This window comes from Sciurus vulgaris (genome assembly GCF_902686455.1).
Source record: "Sciurus vulgaris genome assembly, chromosome: 9".
In the NCBI taxonomy this organism is placed as follows: Eukaryota; Metazoa; Chordata; class Mammalia; order Rodentia; family Sciuridae; genus Sciurus; species Sciurus vulgaris.
The window spans coordinates 70,700,941-70,719,208 of record NC_136469.1 but is presented as its reverse complement, the minus strand read 5'-3'; the positions used below and the strand labels follow the sequence as shown (position 1 = coordinate 70,719,208).

The 18,268-nt window shown below is 36.1% G+C and overlaps 1 protein-coding gene across 6 annotated transcripts in view; it reads left to right on the top strand.

Moving 5' to 3' along the window:
• The window catches only part of HERC3 (HECT and RLD domain containing E3 ubiquitin protein ligase 3), a 115,974-nt gene that overhangs the window by 31,589 nt on the left and 66,117 nt on the right, over positions 1–18,268 (top strand). For 5 of the 6 annotated variants that reach the window (XR_013766070.1, XM_079153206.1, XM_079153205.1 and 2 more), the window contains 4 exons: positions 12,764–12,923; positions 15,537–15,613; positions 16,387–16,608; positions 17,946–18,037. Coding sequence is in view for 5 of the 6 variants with exons in the window: in XM_079153206.1 (XP_079009332.1) it covers positions 12,764–12,923; positions 15,537–15,613; positions 16,387–16,608; positions 17,946–18,037 (551 nt within the window). In the remaining variant the exon portion in view is untranslated. Of the gene's footprint in view, positions 1–12,763; positions 12,924–15,536; positions 15,614–16,386; positions 16,609–17,945; positions 18,038–18,268 lie in introns of those variants that run through there. The other variant, XM_079153208.1, reaches the window with a different exon arrangement.

Below are 18,268 nucleotides of genomic sequence, written 5' to 3'. Positions count from 1 at the left end.
TGTAATTTTTAAAATGAAGTCATGTCTTAAATATCATTTTCTAACCTACTTTCCCATTTTGTATCTCATGAATATTTTTCTATGGTGATCATTTTCATACAGATCTATATCAGTATGGTTTTTTGGGTTCTAGAGATTGAAGCCAGGACTTTGTCTATTCTAAGAATAAGCTCTACTGCTGAGCCCCACTCCCAGTCCCTATATTATCCTTTCTAATGACTGCATATTTGATTTTATAGTATAAAATTTCAATATCTCTTTTCCCCCTTTTAGTAGCAATGCAGTATACACTATTTCTTTAGAATATATTTATAGAAATAAAACTTTTAGATCAAAGGTTATGCAAAATTCTAAGGCACTGTCAAAATGCTTGCCTTAAAGTGTGTGCTAATTGCTAATATATTAAGTTTCATATCTGTTTACTTTTTTGGAAGGTATGGATTGGATTTATATCATAATTTCAATTTGCCAGGTCTTCATTCTTTTTCTAAAAGCTAATAAACTTATCTCTGTATCTTTTCGTTTAATGAACATTAATTTTTAGGTTTACCACAGTTTAAATGTGAAGTAAAAAATAAAGACTTTTTAATGTGTCCTCTTTCAAAAGAATTGAAGCGGTGAGTATTTTGTTGTGATTGCACAGTTAAAACATGTCAGCCTCTCAGTGTGTTTTGCAACTTGGCATGGAGGACTTTTTATTCTCCTTGGGGTTGATCCATGGGTATTGGTTACCTTCCAAGGAGGCCAAAGTTAAAGATATTTGAGTTCTAAGGAAGCAGTTAGTACTACTGGTTGAAAATTGTGAGGGGTAGATTTTCACTCTGAGAATAAATGTTTTAGTTATGTTAATTTTCTAAATGGTCCTGACTTGGTTCTTTCACTTCTGATTAATGTATAGTTTTTGTCTTCTCCCCTTTAAACTCATTAACTTCCAAGTTTTTAATTCTGCAAATATTTCAATTAAATCAACATAAGTACATTAGAATAGGTTGAAAATAATAATCTAGAGTTTATATATCCTTTATTATATATATGAAATACATTTTCTAATGCTCTAGTTATTCACCTATTGCTTGTCTCAAAAGAATAGAACTCTAAAAACATTTATTTCACAAGCTGCTGTAAATAGTATGTTTGTTGCTCAATTTAAGTTTTTGTACATGTTCTACATCTTGGATGAGGGGGCTTACCAGGTTAATTAATTTGAATTATAATACTGTAAGTTGCCTGTGAGCTCTTTGGTAATCATTCAAGACATCTTAAATCCTGATTTTGATTATCAAAGACTTTCTACAGTCCACAGGTATTCCCTAGCATGTCTTCAGTATTTCAGTCTTACGTAAAGATGTCTGAAGCAGTCCTCCTGGGAGCTTCCACTCTAGTTTTTTGTATTGGGGGTTAACCCAGGGGCGCTTAACCACTGAGCCACATCCCCAGCCCATTTTTATATTTAGTTAGAGACAGGGTCTTACAGAGTTGCTTAGGGCTCTGCTAATTTGCTGAGGCTGGCTTTCAACTCTATCCTCCTGCCTCAGCCTCCCTAGACTCTGGATTACAGGTGTGTGCCTCTGCAACTGGCTACCCACTCTAGTTCTTGTAGATCCCCAAGTAGGCTGTGATTGTACAGAAGCAGTTGCTGTCATTGTATGGCAAAGGAAAGATCTGTGAAGGATAAAACATTCATGGTAGCATGTGAGCTGAACTTTGAGGCCTTTCGGTATTTTGTACCTGAGGCTCAAGATTTCAGTTCTCTCCAAGGGCTCCAAAATGATCAAATAGAGGATTTATGCTTTTGACTGTAAGTTTTATATACCACTGTATATGTAACTGCAAAAGTCTTTTTGCTTTTAGGATTCCCTCTTGTAGAGCCCACAGATAGTATTTAATTTTGTAGTCTTTCTCTATTAAAATCCTCTTAAAGCATTAGCATCTGCCATGGTTGGCAATTCTGAGTTCATGAAAATAACTGAGTCACTGAAGCTGATCTTATTCTATTATGACTGGTGGAGTGCTAGTGATTTAAAACTATGGTCTTCTCCCCTTCCATCTCCTATGATGGTACTCCATGTATTATAATTGACTTAGTGTATCTGGCTTGTTGCAAATGAAAGCATACATGGTAAACTTAGACTTATGACTTTAAGAAGAAAATATTCTCATTTTTCATAGTATATAAGTAGTTTGGGGTTTTGTGTATACATTAAGGCTCAAAGTTAAAGCTACTTTCTCCCGAACTGAGAAATGTTACTACTCAATTCTATTTTCATAACTGATCTTTCTCTCTAGTTCTTCAGTTGAAGGTATTTGGTTTGTTGGCTGTTTAAAATTGGACAGTCATACATGGTATGAAATAAGTGTCTGATATGCTCAAATAATTTAAATGAAGAATCAATTGCTCAGATACTGCCCACCTCCAGGAATTTTTCTGGTCACTGTATATGAAGGTTAAGCTTACTTTCAGTTTTGGAAGCACAAAAAAGAGCTGTGCCTCCCCCACCCCCTTATTTATCTGAGCTGAACAAAGACGACTCATGGACTTTCTCTGATATATGCACACATATATGTGAATCAGAAATAAAAAAAGTGTTATTTAAAAAATCTAGCTCTCAGTTTTGATTCCTGTGAGGGATGGTTAAGTGCATTCCTCCTGTGTTTCCTACTGAGTGCAAGTATAAAACCTGGACAGAATGCATGGGGCAACTATTAGAGGTCTTGAAAGAAAAGAGTGGCAGGTGAATTGGGAAAGAAGACCAGAATTCAAAGTATCACTCAACTGACAGTGAGATTACCATTTCCCTCCTCTTATCTTCCAGCAATTTGACCCTATAGACTGGTGTAGCTATAGAAGTACATAAGACAGAGGACTAAAAAGGAACTCCAGGAAACCTGTAAGTGTTGAGTTTGCAGAGAGGGAAGAGCTAGGGAAAGTAACTCCTTATAGTTACCTATGAATGCTTGTGCTCACACCTGACCTGCACAGGTATAGATCTTAGTGTAGCATGAAACAACCTTGGAAACTAATGAGTAGACCATTACCCAGTTTGGTCACCATATGGTGCACACAGGACACATGTCTGCATTGCACTGCAAGGGATGCAAATTAAATTAACATTCTCCAGATTTAAATAAGACCCAGATTCTTATAATACTCAAAATATTCAAGGTACAGTTCATAATTAGTTGAGGAAAATCTCACACAGGAGAAGATAGTCAGTGGATGTCAGTGTGATGACACAGATGTTAGAATTATCTGACAAAAACTTTAAAGCAGCTATTGTACGCAGGTTTCAACCATCTAGCTTAAACATTTGTGAAACAAAGACAGGAAATTATCAGTAAAGAAGAAAATGATGTAAAGAAGAACTAAACATAAAAACTACAATGAAGAATTCACTGAATGGCCTCAATAACAGAATGAATATGTCAGAGGGCAGAGTCAGGAAGTTGAAGGTAAATCAATTGAAATTATGCAGTTTGAATAACAGTTAAAGACTGGGGGGGGAAATGAACTGGGTCTCAGGGACCTGTGGAACAAACAAACAAACAAAAGGTTTAATATTCATGTTATTCGAGTCTCAGCAGGAGAAGTCAAAGGATATACTAAAATAATGACTGAAAAGTTTTCTGAATTGGCAGAAGACATAAACCTACCTAGAAGACCAGGGAGACCCAAACCCAGATACACCATAATCAAACTTGAAAACTCAAGACAGAAAGGAGTTACACACTGATTAATAATGGGGTTATGCTATGAGAAGTGCATCGTTAGGTGATTTCATTGTGCAAACATCAGAGTATAATTTTGCAAAATAAGACAGCTGTAACATCACTGGGTGATTTAATCTTATGGGACCACCATCATATATGCAGTCAATCTTTGATTAAAGCATTGTTATGTGGCATACAACTGCTTGAAAGCAGTCAGAGAAAAACTAACACATTATACACAGAAACAGTGAATCAAATGACTAGATTTCACATCAGAAACAGGTAGACTATAAGAAAGCATTTAAAAAATAACTGGGGAAAAAAGAAAAATCCACCAAACTGTCAGCCTAGACTTCTGTATATGGCAAAAATAGCCTTATGAAGGTAAAACAGAGGCGTTCTTGGACAAAGAGTCAGAATTCATAGCCAGAAGACCTGTACTAAACAATAGCTAGACAGGCAATGATATTAGAAGAGATATTGAAACATCAGAAATGAAGAGCTGGGCATAGTAGTACATGTCTGTAGTTCCAGGTACGTGGAAGACTGAGGCAGGAAGATCATAAGTTTGAGCCCAAACTAGGCAATTTTAGAAAAACTGTCTCAAAATAAAATTTTTAAAAAGGGCTGGAGATGTACCTCAGTTCTTGTCTAACATGTACCAAGCCCTGGAAATAAGCAAAAAAGAGCAATAGAAATGGTGCTATCTGGGTCAATATAATTGATTCTTCTGGAGTTCTTTAAAATATTTTATGATCGAAAGCAGAACTTCTAACTTTATGATAGATGTAGGTATAATATTTAGGAATATTATGTATATCATGTATATAGATGTAATTCTTAGGGATATTATAACTTAAAGAGGAAGGGTAAAGTGACATGGTAAGATTTCTAGATTCCACTTGAGCTTCTAAGATACTGATTCTAAGTACACTCTGAAAACATAAATATTGTAATTCCTAGGGCAGTCACTTAAAGCATGCAGATATGTAGTAAGAAACACAAAAACAGGGGATGTAACTTGGTGTTAGAGCTCTTGCCTAGCACACATGAGGCTCTGTGTTCAATTCCTAGCCCTACATAAAAACAAAAACTGTAAAACCCCCATTTTAGATAAATTAAAATTAAATACTAAAAGGGAATTTTTTTGCAGGGAGGGAATGCAAAATTGTACAGTCATCGAGAAAATGGCAGTTTTTCAAAAAAATAAAATTAAGCATATACTTTATGACTTAGTAATCCCTCTCCTTTATTATTCTAGTGATATGAAAACTTATCACTCAGTTACCTTTATTATATTTGTAATCATTTGTGGTACATCTGTAATACAGTGGAATTTCCCCCTCCAATAAAAAGGAATAGTCTCCTGATGCATGCAGCAACTGCATTGAATACCAGAGGCATTATATTGAGTGAAAAAATCCACTCTTTTTAAAAAGTTTTTTAAAAAGTTAGATACTATATGATTCCATTTATGTGATAGTATAAAAAAACTGAAGCTGTTGATAGAAAACAGGTCAGTGATTGGCAGGTGTTAGGAGAGGGCATAACTATAATGGATAGCATGAGGGATTTGGTGGCGGAGGGGGTGGGTAACGGAACTGTTCTGTTTGTAGTGGTATGGTAGTTACATGTGTTTAAATTCACAGAATTGTGTACCATAAAAGGTCAGTTTTACTGTATAATAATTTAAAAAAATTTTTTTTTAAAGCTGACTTTGATTTCAGTGCATTGAGTCAAAAGCAAGGTGTAGGTCTCTTATGGAAATAGCCCAGGCCTCCTGAAATGTTTAGACCAAAATAATTAAGAAAGAAAATAGGAAGATAGCTTAGGATAAAGAACCTTTCAAGACACAGAAACAAAGAAATTGAGGAGGAGAGTGCCTCATCACTTTGAAAGTCAGTAGGGCCCTAGGAGAAAAGTAGGTACTAGAATGTTCTTTATGTTTGGGAACTGCAGAGGAACTTGGATGTATAGTATTGTTTTGAATGACTTGAGGAAAGAGCAGAATGTAGCAGCAGGAGATACGAAGGTACAGGAGGGCGCAGAGAGTTTTCTGCAAATAGGAAATCAGAGTTGGGGGTCAGTGTGAGGAGCTGGAATCTATACAGTGGGAGGGCAGAGAGCTGGTTTCTCAATTTTTTTGGGGGGGTACTGGGGATTGAACTTGGGGGCACTCCACCACTGATCCATATCCCTATCCCTGTTTTGTATTTTATTTAGAGACAGGGTCTCACTGAGTTGCTTAGCACTTCGATTTTGCTGAGGCTGGCTTTGAACTCCCGATCCTCCTGTGTCAGCCTTCCAAGCTGCTGGGATACAGGCCTGTGCCCTGCACCTGATTGGTTTCTTATTTTCTTTTTCTTTTTTTAATATTTTTTAGTTGTAGATGGACACAGTACCTTTCATTTATTTTTTTATGTGGTGCTGAGGATTGAACCCAGGGCCTCACACATGCTAGGCTAGTGCTCTACTACTGAGCCACAACCCTAGCCCCAGGTTTTTTATTTTCTATTACAGAAAAGTATAGTCTTAGATTGGACAATTTGGGAAACCCAGGAAGGAGTTTCTCCAAATGATGAAATTTCAATTCCTTTTGTGATACCAACTGCTGACAGTTACTTTACTTTGTTATGCATTTATTAGTTAGAAGTTCAGAATCAAAGATTGATCACTGATTTTGTATATTGTGTATACTTTCCACCCAACTGCTCATGATAACAACTTCAGTCCATTAGGGTCTTTCTCATTAGAACAGACAATGAGGGAAATGAGTTAATTTCCCATTATCCATAAATAGAGTATTCACTTTATAGGTTGTGTTTTACCAATTTAAAATCCATCTATTTTTTTCCCATAAGGGCAACCAATATAGCCTTGAAGTCAAACAGATTTGGTATTCATCCTAGCTCCCCACTATTAATTGTGAACCTTGCCAAATTACATGTCTTGCACTGAAAATAATTATAGTGCTCTCGCCTTGAGGTTGTTGCAAGGATTAAATATTGGAATCATCCATCTATCTTCTAGACTCATATCATCCTTCTCAGTTACCGTACCCTTTGATACTTCATGCCAAACATTCCATTAACTCTACAAAAATTTAAAAAATACAATGGGCTCAAAAAAACAAGGAGAAATAATCCCTATACGTCATCGAGCTGCTGACTTACTCTAAGCAGCAGTTCGTATTTGCCACTGCTATCCTGTTACTATGACTCCTTCAGAGTTGGTAACATTGCTGATGCCTACTAAAGACTTAAAAGTGTTGCCATGAGAGGATCAGAAAGAAATATACTTTTATCCTCAAAAAATGCTGAGTGTTTCTTTTGTGTGTTTATTTAGTTTGTTGGTTGAGGTTTTTGTCATGATCTGTAAAACATAGCATATGGTCTTAACAAATCAGAAGAGACTGCAAGTGAAAATGTGTACCATGACCTGACTGTTCCCACCTAGGGCAACAGAATAACACTCAGGGAAAGAAGTGAATGGGGCAATCATTGGCAAGTTGGCTTAACCTTAGAAGTAGAATCTAGGAGATTATAGTTCTACTCGGACAAATCTCTAGCTTGATTCAGATGGGTGCAGTTTTTTTTTTTTACTTTCAGAGAAGAAAAGAGAATAAATTGGATGTGTGTAACCATGGTTTAATTCCCCTGTAGTCTTTGCATTATCGAACATCTGCCTTTGAGGCTGAAAGTTTTCTTGTGGTGAGGCTGGTTTGATGTCTGTTTGGTGGTTGATGTGTGATGATCCAGGCATTGGTTTGCCTAGAGCTTGATCAGACTTGGAGTAAATGATAATTGGAATTTAGACATGCCCTACTAAGCTGTGGTTAAAAACAAGAGTGATGCTATTAAGGCTTTTGGGCAAGAAAGTAGCTATTAGATCAGCTAGATGACAGATCAGTGCTCATCAGGACAGTGGAGAGAAACTGTCCATAGTGTTATTTTAGGTGGTGCACTAGCATCTAGGCAGGAGGGGGTACTGGTTAGCAGCAGGAAGATCAGTTGTGAAGAGGCAGGTCTCAGTCATGAGTGAATGAAGGTAGGTTCCAGGCCCAAGGAAATGGAATATCTGCCCAAGTCCTGGAACTAGTATAAGATGGAAATTTGGTTAGAATAATAGTCTGAGTCACCTGAGCTCCCCTGGTAGGGATTCCTTACACTTTGCAAAGTGAAGATGAGGCTGTTTGTGCTTGGGGCAAGGCTGACTTGAGAAATAGCTTTCTGAGAAAAGCAGTATAGGAGTCACAATATGTTGACAGTCTTACATGCCCGAAAATGGGCCTTTTTCTCCCTCTCCTCATACTTGATTCATGCTTTTGTGGCTACTGTAGCTTTGGTAGTATGTTCTGAAGTCAGGTATGGTAGTTTTCTTCTTATCTCAAGATTGCTTTGTCTATTTGGGGTCTTGTGTGCTTCCATACAATTTTTTTTCCTATTTCTATGTATATCATTAGTGTTTTGTTAGAGATTGGGTTGAATGTGTAGATTACTTTGGAGTATGACATTTTAACAATGTTAGTTTTCCAATATATGAACATGGGAGGTCTTTCCATTTTTGGGGGTGTCCTTTTCGGTTTCTTTAATCAGTGTTTTTGTAATTTTGTAAATAGAGTTCTTTTACCCCTTGGTTAAATGTTTTCCTAGCCTTTTTTTTTTTTTTTTTTTGTAGTGATTGTAAATTAGACTGTTTTCTTGATTTCATTTTCAGATAGTTTGTTGGTGAAGATAGAAAAGAAAAATCTACTCATTTTTGTATGCTGATCTTGTATCCTGCAGTGTTACTGAATTCATTTATCAGTTCTAACATTTTTTTGGGGGAGATGTAAGCTTTTCTATATATAAATCATGTCATCTATGAACAGAGGTAGTTTTATTTCCTCATTTCCAATTTGGATGCTTTTCTTTTGCCTAATTGTTCTAGCTAGGACTTCTTGTACTATTTTGAAGATGAGTGGTTGGAGAGGGTATCCTTGTCTAGATCCAGATCTTCCAGGAAATACTTTTATCATTTTCTTTTTTGGTATGATGATAGCTATAGACTTGTCATATATGTTCTTAATTTTGTTGAGATAGGTTCTTCCTGTACCTAATCTGTTGAGAGTTTTTATCATGAGGGGATGTTCAGTTAAATTTATGCCTTTTCTGCATCTACTGTAACGATCATATAGTTTTTGTCCTTCATTCTGTTGATGTGGTTTATCATTTGTTGATTTGTATATGTGGAATCATTCTTGAATCCTTGGGATAAATCATTCTTGATCATGGCATGTTATCTTTTTGATGTACTGTTGGATTTGGTTTGCTAGTGTTTTAAGATTTTTACATCTGATCATCAGTGATATTGGCTTATAGCATTTTTGTTGTGCTCTTGTCTAGTTTTGGTATCAGGGTGATGCTGGTCTCATAGAATGCATATGGAAGAATTTTGTTCTTTTCGTTTTTTTTTTTTTTTAACAGTTTGAGAAAAATTGGTGCGTGTGTGTATGTATATATGTGTGTTTAAAGTTTGGTAGAATTCAGCAGTGAGGCCATCCAGTACTAGACTTGTTATTTCTGATTTAGTGTCATTACTTATCATTGCTGTATTTAGGTTTTCTGTTTCTTCATGTTCTGTCTTGGTAGGTTAAATATATCTAGATTCTAGCCAGTTTCTTCTAGGTTTTCCAATTTGTTGGCATATTGTTGTTCATGATAGTTACTAAAGGTCCTTTGTATTTCTGTGGTATCAGTTTTTAATGTCTCTCTGTGTCTCTTGACTTTTATTTATGAGTCGTCTTTGAGTCTTTTTTTTTTTCTTAGTTTAACTGAAAGTTCTTCAATTTCATCTTTCCAAAGAACCAACTTTTTGTTTCATTGATCTTTTGTATTTTATTTTTATTTTTATTTTTATTTTTTTTAGTCTCCAGTTTATTTCTGCTCTGATATTTCTTTCCACAAATTTGGGGATGGGTTTTTCTTTGCTTTTATAGTTCCTTGAGTTGCCTTGTTAGGTTGTTTATTCAGAGTCTTTTCTCTTTTGAATGTAGGTGCTTATTGGTAAAAATTTCCCTTTTAGCACTGTTTTTTACTGTATCCCATAGATTTTGGTATGTTGTGTTTCTGTTTTCATTTGTTAAAAGAAATTTCTTGGTCTCCCTTTTGATTTCTCTATTAGCCTATGGCCATTTAGAAGCAGCATATTTCGTGATTTCCATGATTTGTAGACTTTTCAAAGGTTGTTTTTTTCTTTATTTCTAATTGATTCCATTATGGTCAGAGAAGAAACATGATGTTATTTAGATTTTTAAAAAATTTTTTGAGATTTATTTTGTGGACAAACATGTGGTCTGTCCTGGGTCATGTTTCATGTACTGATGAGAAGAATATGTATTCTATAACTGTTGAGTGAAACATTCTATATATGTTTGTTGGGTCCATTTGGCCTATAGTATAGGTCAACTTAACTCTGTTGCTTTGTTGATTTTTCTGTCTGGATGATCTGTCCACTGATGAAAATAGGGTGTTAAAATCCCCAACTATCTGTATTGGTGTCTATCTCTCCTTTTTAGATGTAATATTTTCTTTATTATATTTGGTGTTGGTTTTATATATATATATATATATACACACATACATATGTATGTATATACACACATATATACATGTATATATACACACATACATATGTATATAAATAAATATACATATGTATATAAATACATATGTATATATGTATATAAATAAATATAAATATATATATACACACCTTCCCACTAAATTGATTCTGTTACCATTATATAATGTCTTTCTTTGTCTCTTTTCACACTTTTTGACTTAGTCTGTTTTATCTGATATAACTATATAGATATAGATAGGATAGTTCCTGTTTGGTTTCCATTTGTATGGAGTGTCTCTTTATATCCTTTAACTTGCATTCTATATGTGTTTTTACTGGTGAAGTGATTTTCTTATAAGCAGCATATAGTTGGGGCATTTTAAAAATTTGTTCAGCCAGTCTGTATCTTTTAATTGGGGGATTTAATGTATTTACATTCAAGGTGGTTATTAATAGGTAACAACCTACTCCTGTCATTTCATTAATTGTTTTCTGGTTGTTGTGTATAGCCTTTGTTTTTTCTTCTCTCTTACTGTTGATCTGTGTGGTTTTCTGGTTTTCTGTGTAGTCATAAAGTTCAATTCCTTTCTCTTTATTTTTTTATTTACAGTTAAGTTTGTACTTCTGTGTTTTCCTTATGGTAGTTATTGACCTTTTGCTTCTAGATGGAGCATTTCCTTATGCATTTCTAGCAGTCTAGTAGTTAGGAATGCCTTAAATTTTTGCTTGTCTGGGGCACACTTTGTTTCTTAATGATAGTTTTGTGGTGTATAGTACTCTTGACTGTCAGTGTGTTTTCTTTTGTCACTCTGAATATATCATCTCATTCTCTACTGGCCTGGCCTGCAAGGTTTCTGCTGAGGAATCTGCTGTTACTCTATTGATGATTCCCTTATATGTATGCATGTTTTTACATTTTTCTCTTAATGCTTTTAGAATTCTCTTTGATTTCTGATAGATTGATTTTAATATGCTTTGGATAGGACGTCTTTTGAGTCTAATTGGAGTTCTGGATATACATCTCTCCCAAGTCTTGGGAAGTTTTCAGCTGTTAATTTGTTAAATGCGCATTGTGCATGTTTCTCCATCTCTTCCTCCTCTGGAATCGACATAATGTAAATATTTGTTCACTTAATCATATCCCATAGGTCCCATCAGTTTTCTTCACTGTTGTCCCTATTACCCCCTGACTAGGCTAATTAAAATGACCAATTTTCACTTTCAGAAATTCTTTTTTCTTCTTGATCTAGTCTGTTGTGACTCTCAACTGTATTTTTTATTTTATTCATTTAATTATTCATCTGTACAATTTCTAGTTCTTTTTTATATTATCTGTTGTATTTCTCATTCATATCACATCATTTTCCAGATTTTATTGAATAGTCTATATTCTCGTTTCTCACTGAGCTTCCATAAAATCATAGTATCAAAATGCTTTTGAAGCATTTTGTAAGCTTCCTTTTCTTTAGAGCCTGTTACTAGAGAATTATTGTATACCCTTAGAAGTGTCACCCTTCCTTGCTTTTCCATGTTTCTTGTGTCTCTAATTGATGCTTATACATTTAGTACACCAATTTTTATGGACTAGAAAGATATTTTTTCCTGTATGGGGTACTAGTGTTTTGGTTGTCTGAGGCTATGTTAGCGTCCTAGACTGTGCGTGTTTGTGACTCTGGTGGTATGGTGTTTTTGTTGGGATTGGGCTGCGGCCTGTCAGGTGGGCATGGGCATGTTGGGCTGTGTGTCACTTTTCCCTTTGTGCCGTTCTTCTGTTTCCTGGGGAATGGGATGCTGCCTGGGTCTGGCAGCTGGAATCTCAGCCTTTTTGCTAGGCCTCGGCTCTGAGCAGTTTAGTTGTAGTGCTGCAGCCTTCTATGTGAGTGAGTGGCGTGAGAATGGAGATGTGCTGTGGCTTTCAGGGTGGGATGCGCACACCCATTTGACCAAATTTTCGCAAAGACAATCCTCCTGTCTCCAGTATACATACAAGAATGTGTTCTGGAACTGAAGAGAGAAAGGTGATTAGAATTTGGATATTTCTGAGGATAGGAGGGAATATGTGTGGGGGTATGTTTCATTCTCACCGGCAGAATTTCACGCAGTGACACTACTTGCAGGAATATGTTTCATTCCCACTTACATCTGGGCTTCTCTTATTCATCATCTCCAATTAATAAGCATTTTCCCTGGATAGAGAAGCACCAGGCATATGGCTGAATAGATTCAGAGAACATCTGGGATGTATGTGCTAATCTAAATTGAAAGCATTTGGAAAAATGTAAAGTTTATAATCTCTACACATATACAGATTTAGTGGTTCTCTTTAAAAAAGAAACTGTTTAGTACTGGAGTGGGAGTAGACAACTGCCTACAAGGATGATTATGTGAAAGGGTAGCAATATAACCTGTTTCTAGGATATGCATTTTCTTCCTTTGGTTTGATCTCTTTCAGAACAAATTGGAGCTTTGGCAGATCAGCACATTATTCATGTGGCATGTGGAGAGTCCCACAGTCTGGCCCTTAGTGACCGGGGCCAGCTGTTCTCTTGGGGTGCAGGGAGTGATGGTCAACTAGGACTCATGACTACTGAGGATTCTGTGGCAGTGCCCAGGTAAGAATGCCACAGAAGGAATCTGGACTTCAAATCTCAATTGTTTTAAAAATTACTTTCAGCTTGTTGCTATGGCAGACTCCTTGCTTTTGTTCTGTTTATTTTTATTGCTATTTCCTTTGTGCCACTGCTGTGCCTTTATATTGCTGTAGCATAAAAATTGTGATTACTTGCAGAAATGTCTGTCTCTGGTTTACAAAGTGAGTTGGTTAGAAACTGTGCTTTATTTGTTCTAGTAGCCTGGTTACTAGCTGATTTCCTGAATTAAAAAGGCATCTTTTCACATCTTAGATTTATCAACCTTTAATTTATAATCACAAGTCTGAATTAATTATTCAGTTAAGTACTTTAAAATAGAATCATAAGACTGACTCTAATATGCCAAATTACCTTTAGCATTAAAACATCAAATATAGATTCTTTAATATAAATATACAGTGGTATTGAATATACAGTGGTTTTAATATACAGTGGTTTTGAATCTCTTAGCCATTTACTTCTAATTTTAGATTATTTAGCTAAGTATCTTAATAGATGCTTCATCATTTAAGAAAATACTGAAAATAGCGAAGTTATTTTCAGATGGACTTATGGGGGGGCTAGTGTCTGTTTATTGAGGGTTTTTAATGATCAAAGAGGCTGTTCATTTTCTTCATTTAATTTCAGTTCTTTTATTCTACCATATACCCTACACTTGGTGTACCACATCTCTGTATACTAGTACTTGTTATGTTCTTTGTGTTTCTTTACTATCTAATTTTAGTTCAGAACTTTGACTTCTTGATGGCAGGAGACATGTATTATTCATTTTAATATTATCGTTCCTAAGAATGCCTAGCCCATACGTTGCTCAGTGTTAGTTTAATAAATGACCTGTTCTCCCCTTCTTATCTCCTTTTTTAAGGACTGTATATTCTTCCCCTCCTTTTTTGCCCTTCCTAAGTTTTTCTCCTTAATTAAAAACTTTTAAGAGAAAAAGGAACATGGAAGCAAGAGTGATTTGATTTATTTCCTGATTTTAAACCAGTAATATCTTAGATTATTTCTTCCAAAAATTAATTTGGAGAGTGGCAGTAAGGAAGGAGGGTTGCTATGTTTTAGTTACATTGTGTGTAACATTTGGGAAAAAATTTGATAACATTAATGTCAAAAATATTTCATTTGTTGGTGACCAAAGACTCAATTCCGGTTTTTAAATGGCATTTCATTTCTAAAAATAAAGTAATCTCTGTGTTATAGTAATAATTTAATTTTCATTAATCATGTTAAACTATGAAACTTCTAAGACCAATTTGTATAGCTTTACATTATAACTTAATTGAAATACAATTATTAGTACTGTGGGAAGTAAGTTTTGAGAAAAAATAGCCTTAGATTTAATATTGGTTCTGTTATTTATAAGTTGAATGACTTTATTTAACTTTTCTAAGCCTCATTTTCCTAACTTAAAAATGGAATTTTGTTTACCTTATGCAGTTATTGGGAAGATAAAATGAGACAAATAGGTAAAACATAGTATGTGTTCATATTGTACATACCCCTCCTCTCCACCTCCAGGGTGCAATTTTTGTATTTATCTTTGTCCTTTTGACCAGTTTCCCTTCCATAACTGTGATCTTGAGGGTTGTTACAGGGTGATGTTGATCCAATAAGGGGGGAAATTTGTTGTGGGGATTTTGTGTGGAAACTGAACAGGAAAAAGGACTGTTGCTGCGTAGCAACTCCTAAAACACTTGGGAGTAATGCATTTTTAAATTTTTAAAAGCAGTGAGATTCTATAAACTATTCTTACATATAATAACTTTGAATGTCCAGGGAAATATTCTGAGTAAAAAAAACCAATCCTCAAAGCTATATGATTTCATTTCTATAACATTCTTAAAATAACAGAATTTTAGAAATGGAGGCTAGATTAGTGGTTGCCAGGATTTTAAGGATGGGGAATGAGACAGGGGAGGAGTGGTTATAAAAGTTCATCATGAAGAATCCTTGATGATGATCTGTGGACCAACACAGATGATAACTTAATACATGACTGCAGGTGTAGCTCAGTGGTAGAGCACTTGCCTAGCATGTGTGAGGTCCTAGTTTATATTCCCAGCTTTGCAAAAGGAAAAAAAAATACATACCTTAATTAAAAGAAATTTTATTGCAAAAAAAAAAAAAAACCTGCCAACAATCATCTGAATAGTTGGAAAAAAAATGGTACCAATAGACTTGCAGGATGCAATATTGCACCTTTTTTCCATTGTGAATAATGCTGGTATGAATGTGAGTGTAAGGTATCTCTTTGGAACTATGCTTTCAATCCTTTTGGATGTATAACTAGAAGTAAAATTGCTGGATCATGATAATCTTGTAGTTTTGTTCTTTGGTATTCGGGATTGAACCCAGGGACATTTTATCACTGAGCTGTCACTAGCCATTTTAATTATGTATTTTAAGACAGGGTCTCTCTAAGTTGTTCAGGCTGGTCTCAAACTTGTGATCCTCCTGCTTCGTACTCCTTAGCAGCTGGGGTTATAGGCGTGTGCCACTGAACCCAGTGGGAATATTTCTGATAATTGTGTTTGTAAGTGAATGTCCATTTTAGGAAAGCCTTTTCTGTTTCAGGTTAATACAGAAGCTGAACCAACAGACCATATTACAAGTCTCATGTGGCAATTGGCATTGCTTGGCTCTTGCAGCAGGTAATGTAGTATTAAATATATGCCAATGCTGTGAAATTTTGATAATATTTTTCTCCTGTACTTAATTTGCATTAATCTAGCTCTAAACCTTTAACTGGTTAGGATCTCTGCATTGGTCTTGAGCAGTCACTGCTCTCAGACAGCCTTTGCACATCTCATCCTTTCTCCAGGTTGTGGAGGAAGTATGTGCTTATCATTGCTACCCCAGCAATTGAAGGGGAAGATGAATTAGAAGCAGGATAATACCTAAGTGTTCTTGAGAATATAGAAAACTGGTTTGTTTTGGTTTTTATGACTATAGCCTACTCTCAAGTTCCATTCTACTGTGGAGCCCCCAAATAAATGTAAAAGAAGGAGTTAAGAGAAACCTGTCAGCAAACAACACGGTAGTCTGTTGGAAGAAATCTGTCATTACACGTCCTGTTTAATCATTTGCATAGTAGTCTGTGTGGTCTTAGCCTGAATCTCCTGAAGTTCTAGGTTTCTTAGCTAATTCAACTTGCTTAATAGATCTAAGCCTGGCAGTTGGCTTGTTCAAAGTTGAATTTACTTACTTAATGTACTTTTGTATAAGTGTCAATAATACTGTCATGTCAAGTGGGAGTTTTGATTTTAATAGTCTTATAAGCATGAAGTGTTCCTGCTCCTTTGCTCTTGGGTGAGTTTGGGGTGTGTGGGATGGCAACTTACAAATGATCCTAATAACTGGATTATTTTTGTGTATAGAACTTGTATCCTTTTTTGTAATATTCGTTATCTTGTTCTTATTTCAGATGGCCAGTTCTTCACATGGGGAAAGAACAGCCATGGGCAACTGGGCCTAGGGAAGGAGTTCCCTTCCCAAGCCAGCCCACAAAGGGTGAGGTCCCTGGAGGGCATCCCGCTGGCCCAGGTGGTTGCAGGGGGTGCTCACAGCTTTGCCCTGTCTCTCTCAGGAGCTGTTTTTGGCTGGGGGATGAATAATGCAGGACAGCTAGGACTCAGTGATGAAAAAGGTAGGTAAACTCTTTACATGTACCTCTTTAATTCAAAGCACATTCATTTGTTTAATCATGATTCTTGAGGTTCTGTTATGTGTTGGCTCCATATTAAGTACTAGGGGAGCAGTAGTGAACAAAACAGAACATTTTGGTGGGCAAACACAAATGGTGAACTCATAAATATATGATATGTCAAGGATTTGCAAAGAGCAAACTAATAAATACATAGGATGTGAGAGGATTAGAGAGCAAGCTTTGTACTTTATATAAGGTGGTCAGGAAAGGCCTCTCTGATAAGAACTTGTTTGAGCAGAGCCCTGTAGGAAGTGGAACATGTAACTATCTGCAGGAGGAATACTCCAGCCAAAGGGAACAGGATGTGCAAAGGCTGTGATGTGGGAAGATGTGCGATATGGAGGGAGAAATGGGAGGAGGGACAACTGGAGGTCTGAGAGGTAGTGTCAACCCTTTATGATCAGGTGAGGATTTTGGCTTCCTCTGTTATTGAGAGGAGAAGACTCTTAAGTGTTGGAGGAGAGGAATGATTCCGTTTGACTGTTAGCTGTTGGTAAGTCAAGGGGGAAGACCAGGTTGGGGGTAGTGGGAGTAAAGTCTGATTTTTGTGCAGTGTTTGAAGATTACCTATTTGTGCATTGTTGGATGTGTGGCATAAAACAAGGGGAAAGCTAGAAGGATACACTGGGAGGTGAGAAGGGAGTGGGCTGAGTTAGAAAGTGTTGGGAAATCATAAGTTAGCTTTGTGATACATTAGAATTGAGATCTGTTGGATATCTGTTTTAGTTAGCTTTTTCACTGCTGTGATTAAAAGACTCTGACCAGAACAATCATATAGGAGGAAAAGTTTATTTGAGGGCTCACAGTTTCAGAGGTCTCAGTCCATAGAAGGCCAGTTCCATTCCTTGGGTTTCAAGGTGAAGCTGAACATCATGGTGGAAGAATGTGGCAGAGGTAAACAGCTCACCTGATGATCAGGAGACAGAGAGAGAGTCTCCACTCAGTGATAAAACATTGATACATCTCAAAGCTATACCTCCAGTGCCCATCTCCTCCAGCCACAACCTACCCACCTTCAGTGACCACTCAGTTAATTCCTGTCGAGAGATTAATTCATTGATTGAGTTAAGGCTCTCATAACACTCGCTTCTCCTCTAAACCATCTTGCATTCTCACACTTGAGCTTTTGGGGGACACCTTATATCCAACCCATAATAATATCCAAACAGAGATGTAGGCAGGAAGGGGGACCCAAAATTCATGCTATGATAGTTGTATGTATTTCATCTGTAAATTAGTAGTAGTGATATTCTAATACTTCATTTATCTTATTCTAGATCGAGAGTCTCCTTGCCATGTGAAACTTTTACGAACCCAGAAAGTTGTCTATATTAGTTGTGGAGAAGAACATACGGCAGTCCTCACAAAGGTAAGGACCTTGGAGGACTCTGCTTTAGTGCAGGGTGTGGGATAGTCAATTAAAATAGATTATTTTAGAGTAGTGATTATGTTTAATTACCGTATTGTGTCTTGAATTTGAATGCTGTCTTCAGCTTTGGTTTTATTGTTTTCCAAAGGACTAGGGAAAAAAATTGCTTTCTTGTATCTGTGTTTACCTCTTTGGTAATTTTCTCCCATTTAAAAATATTTCAATATAAAA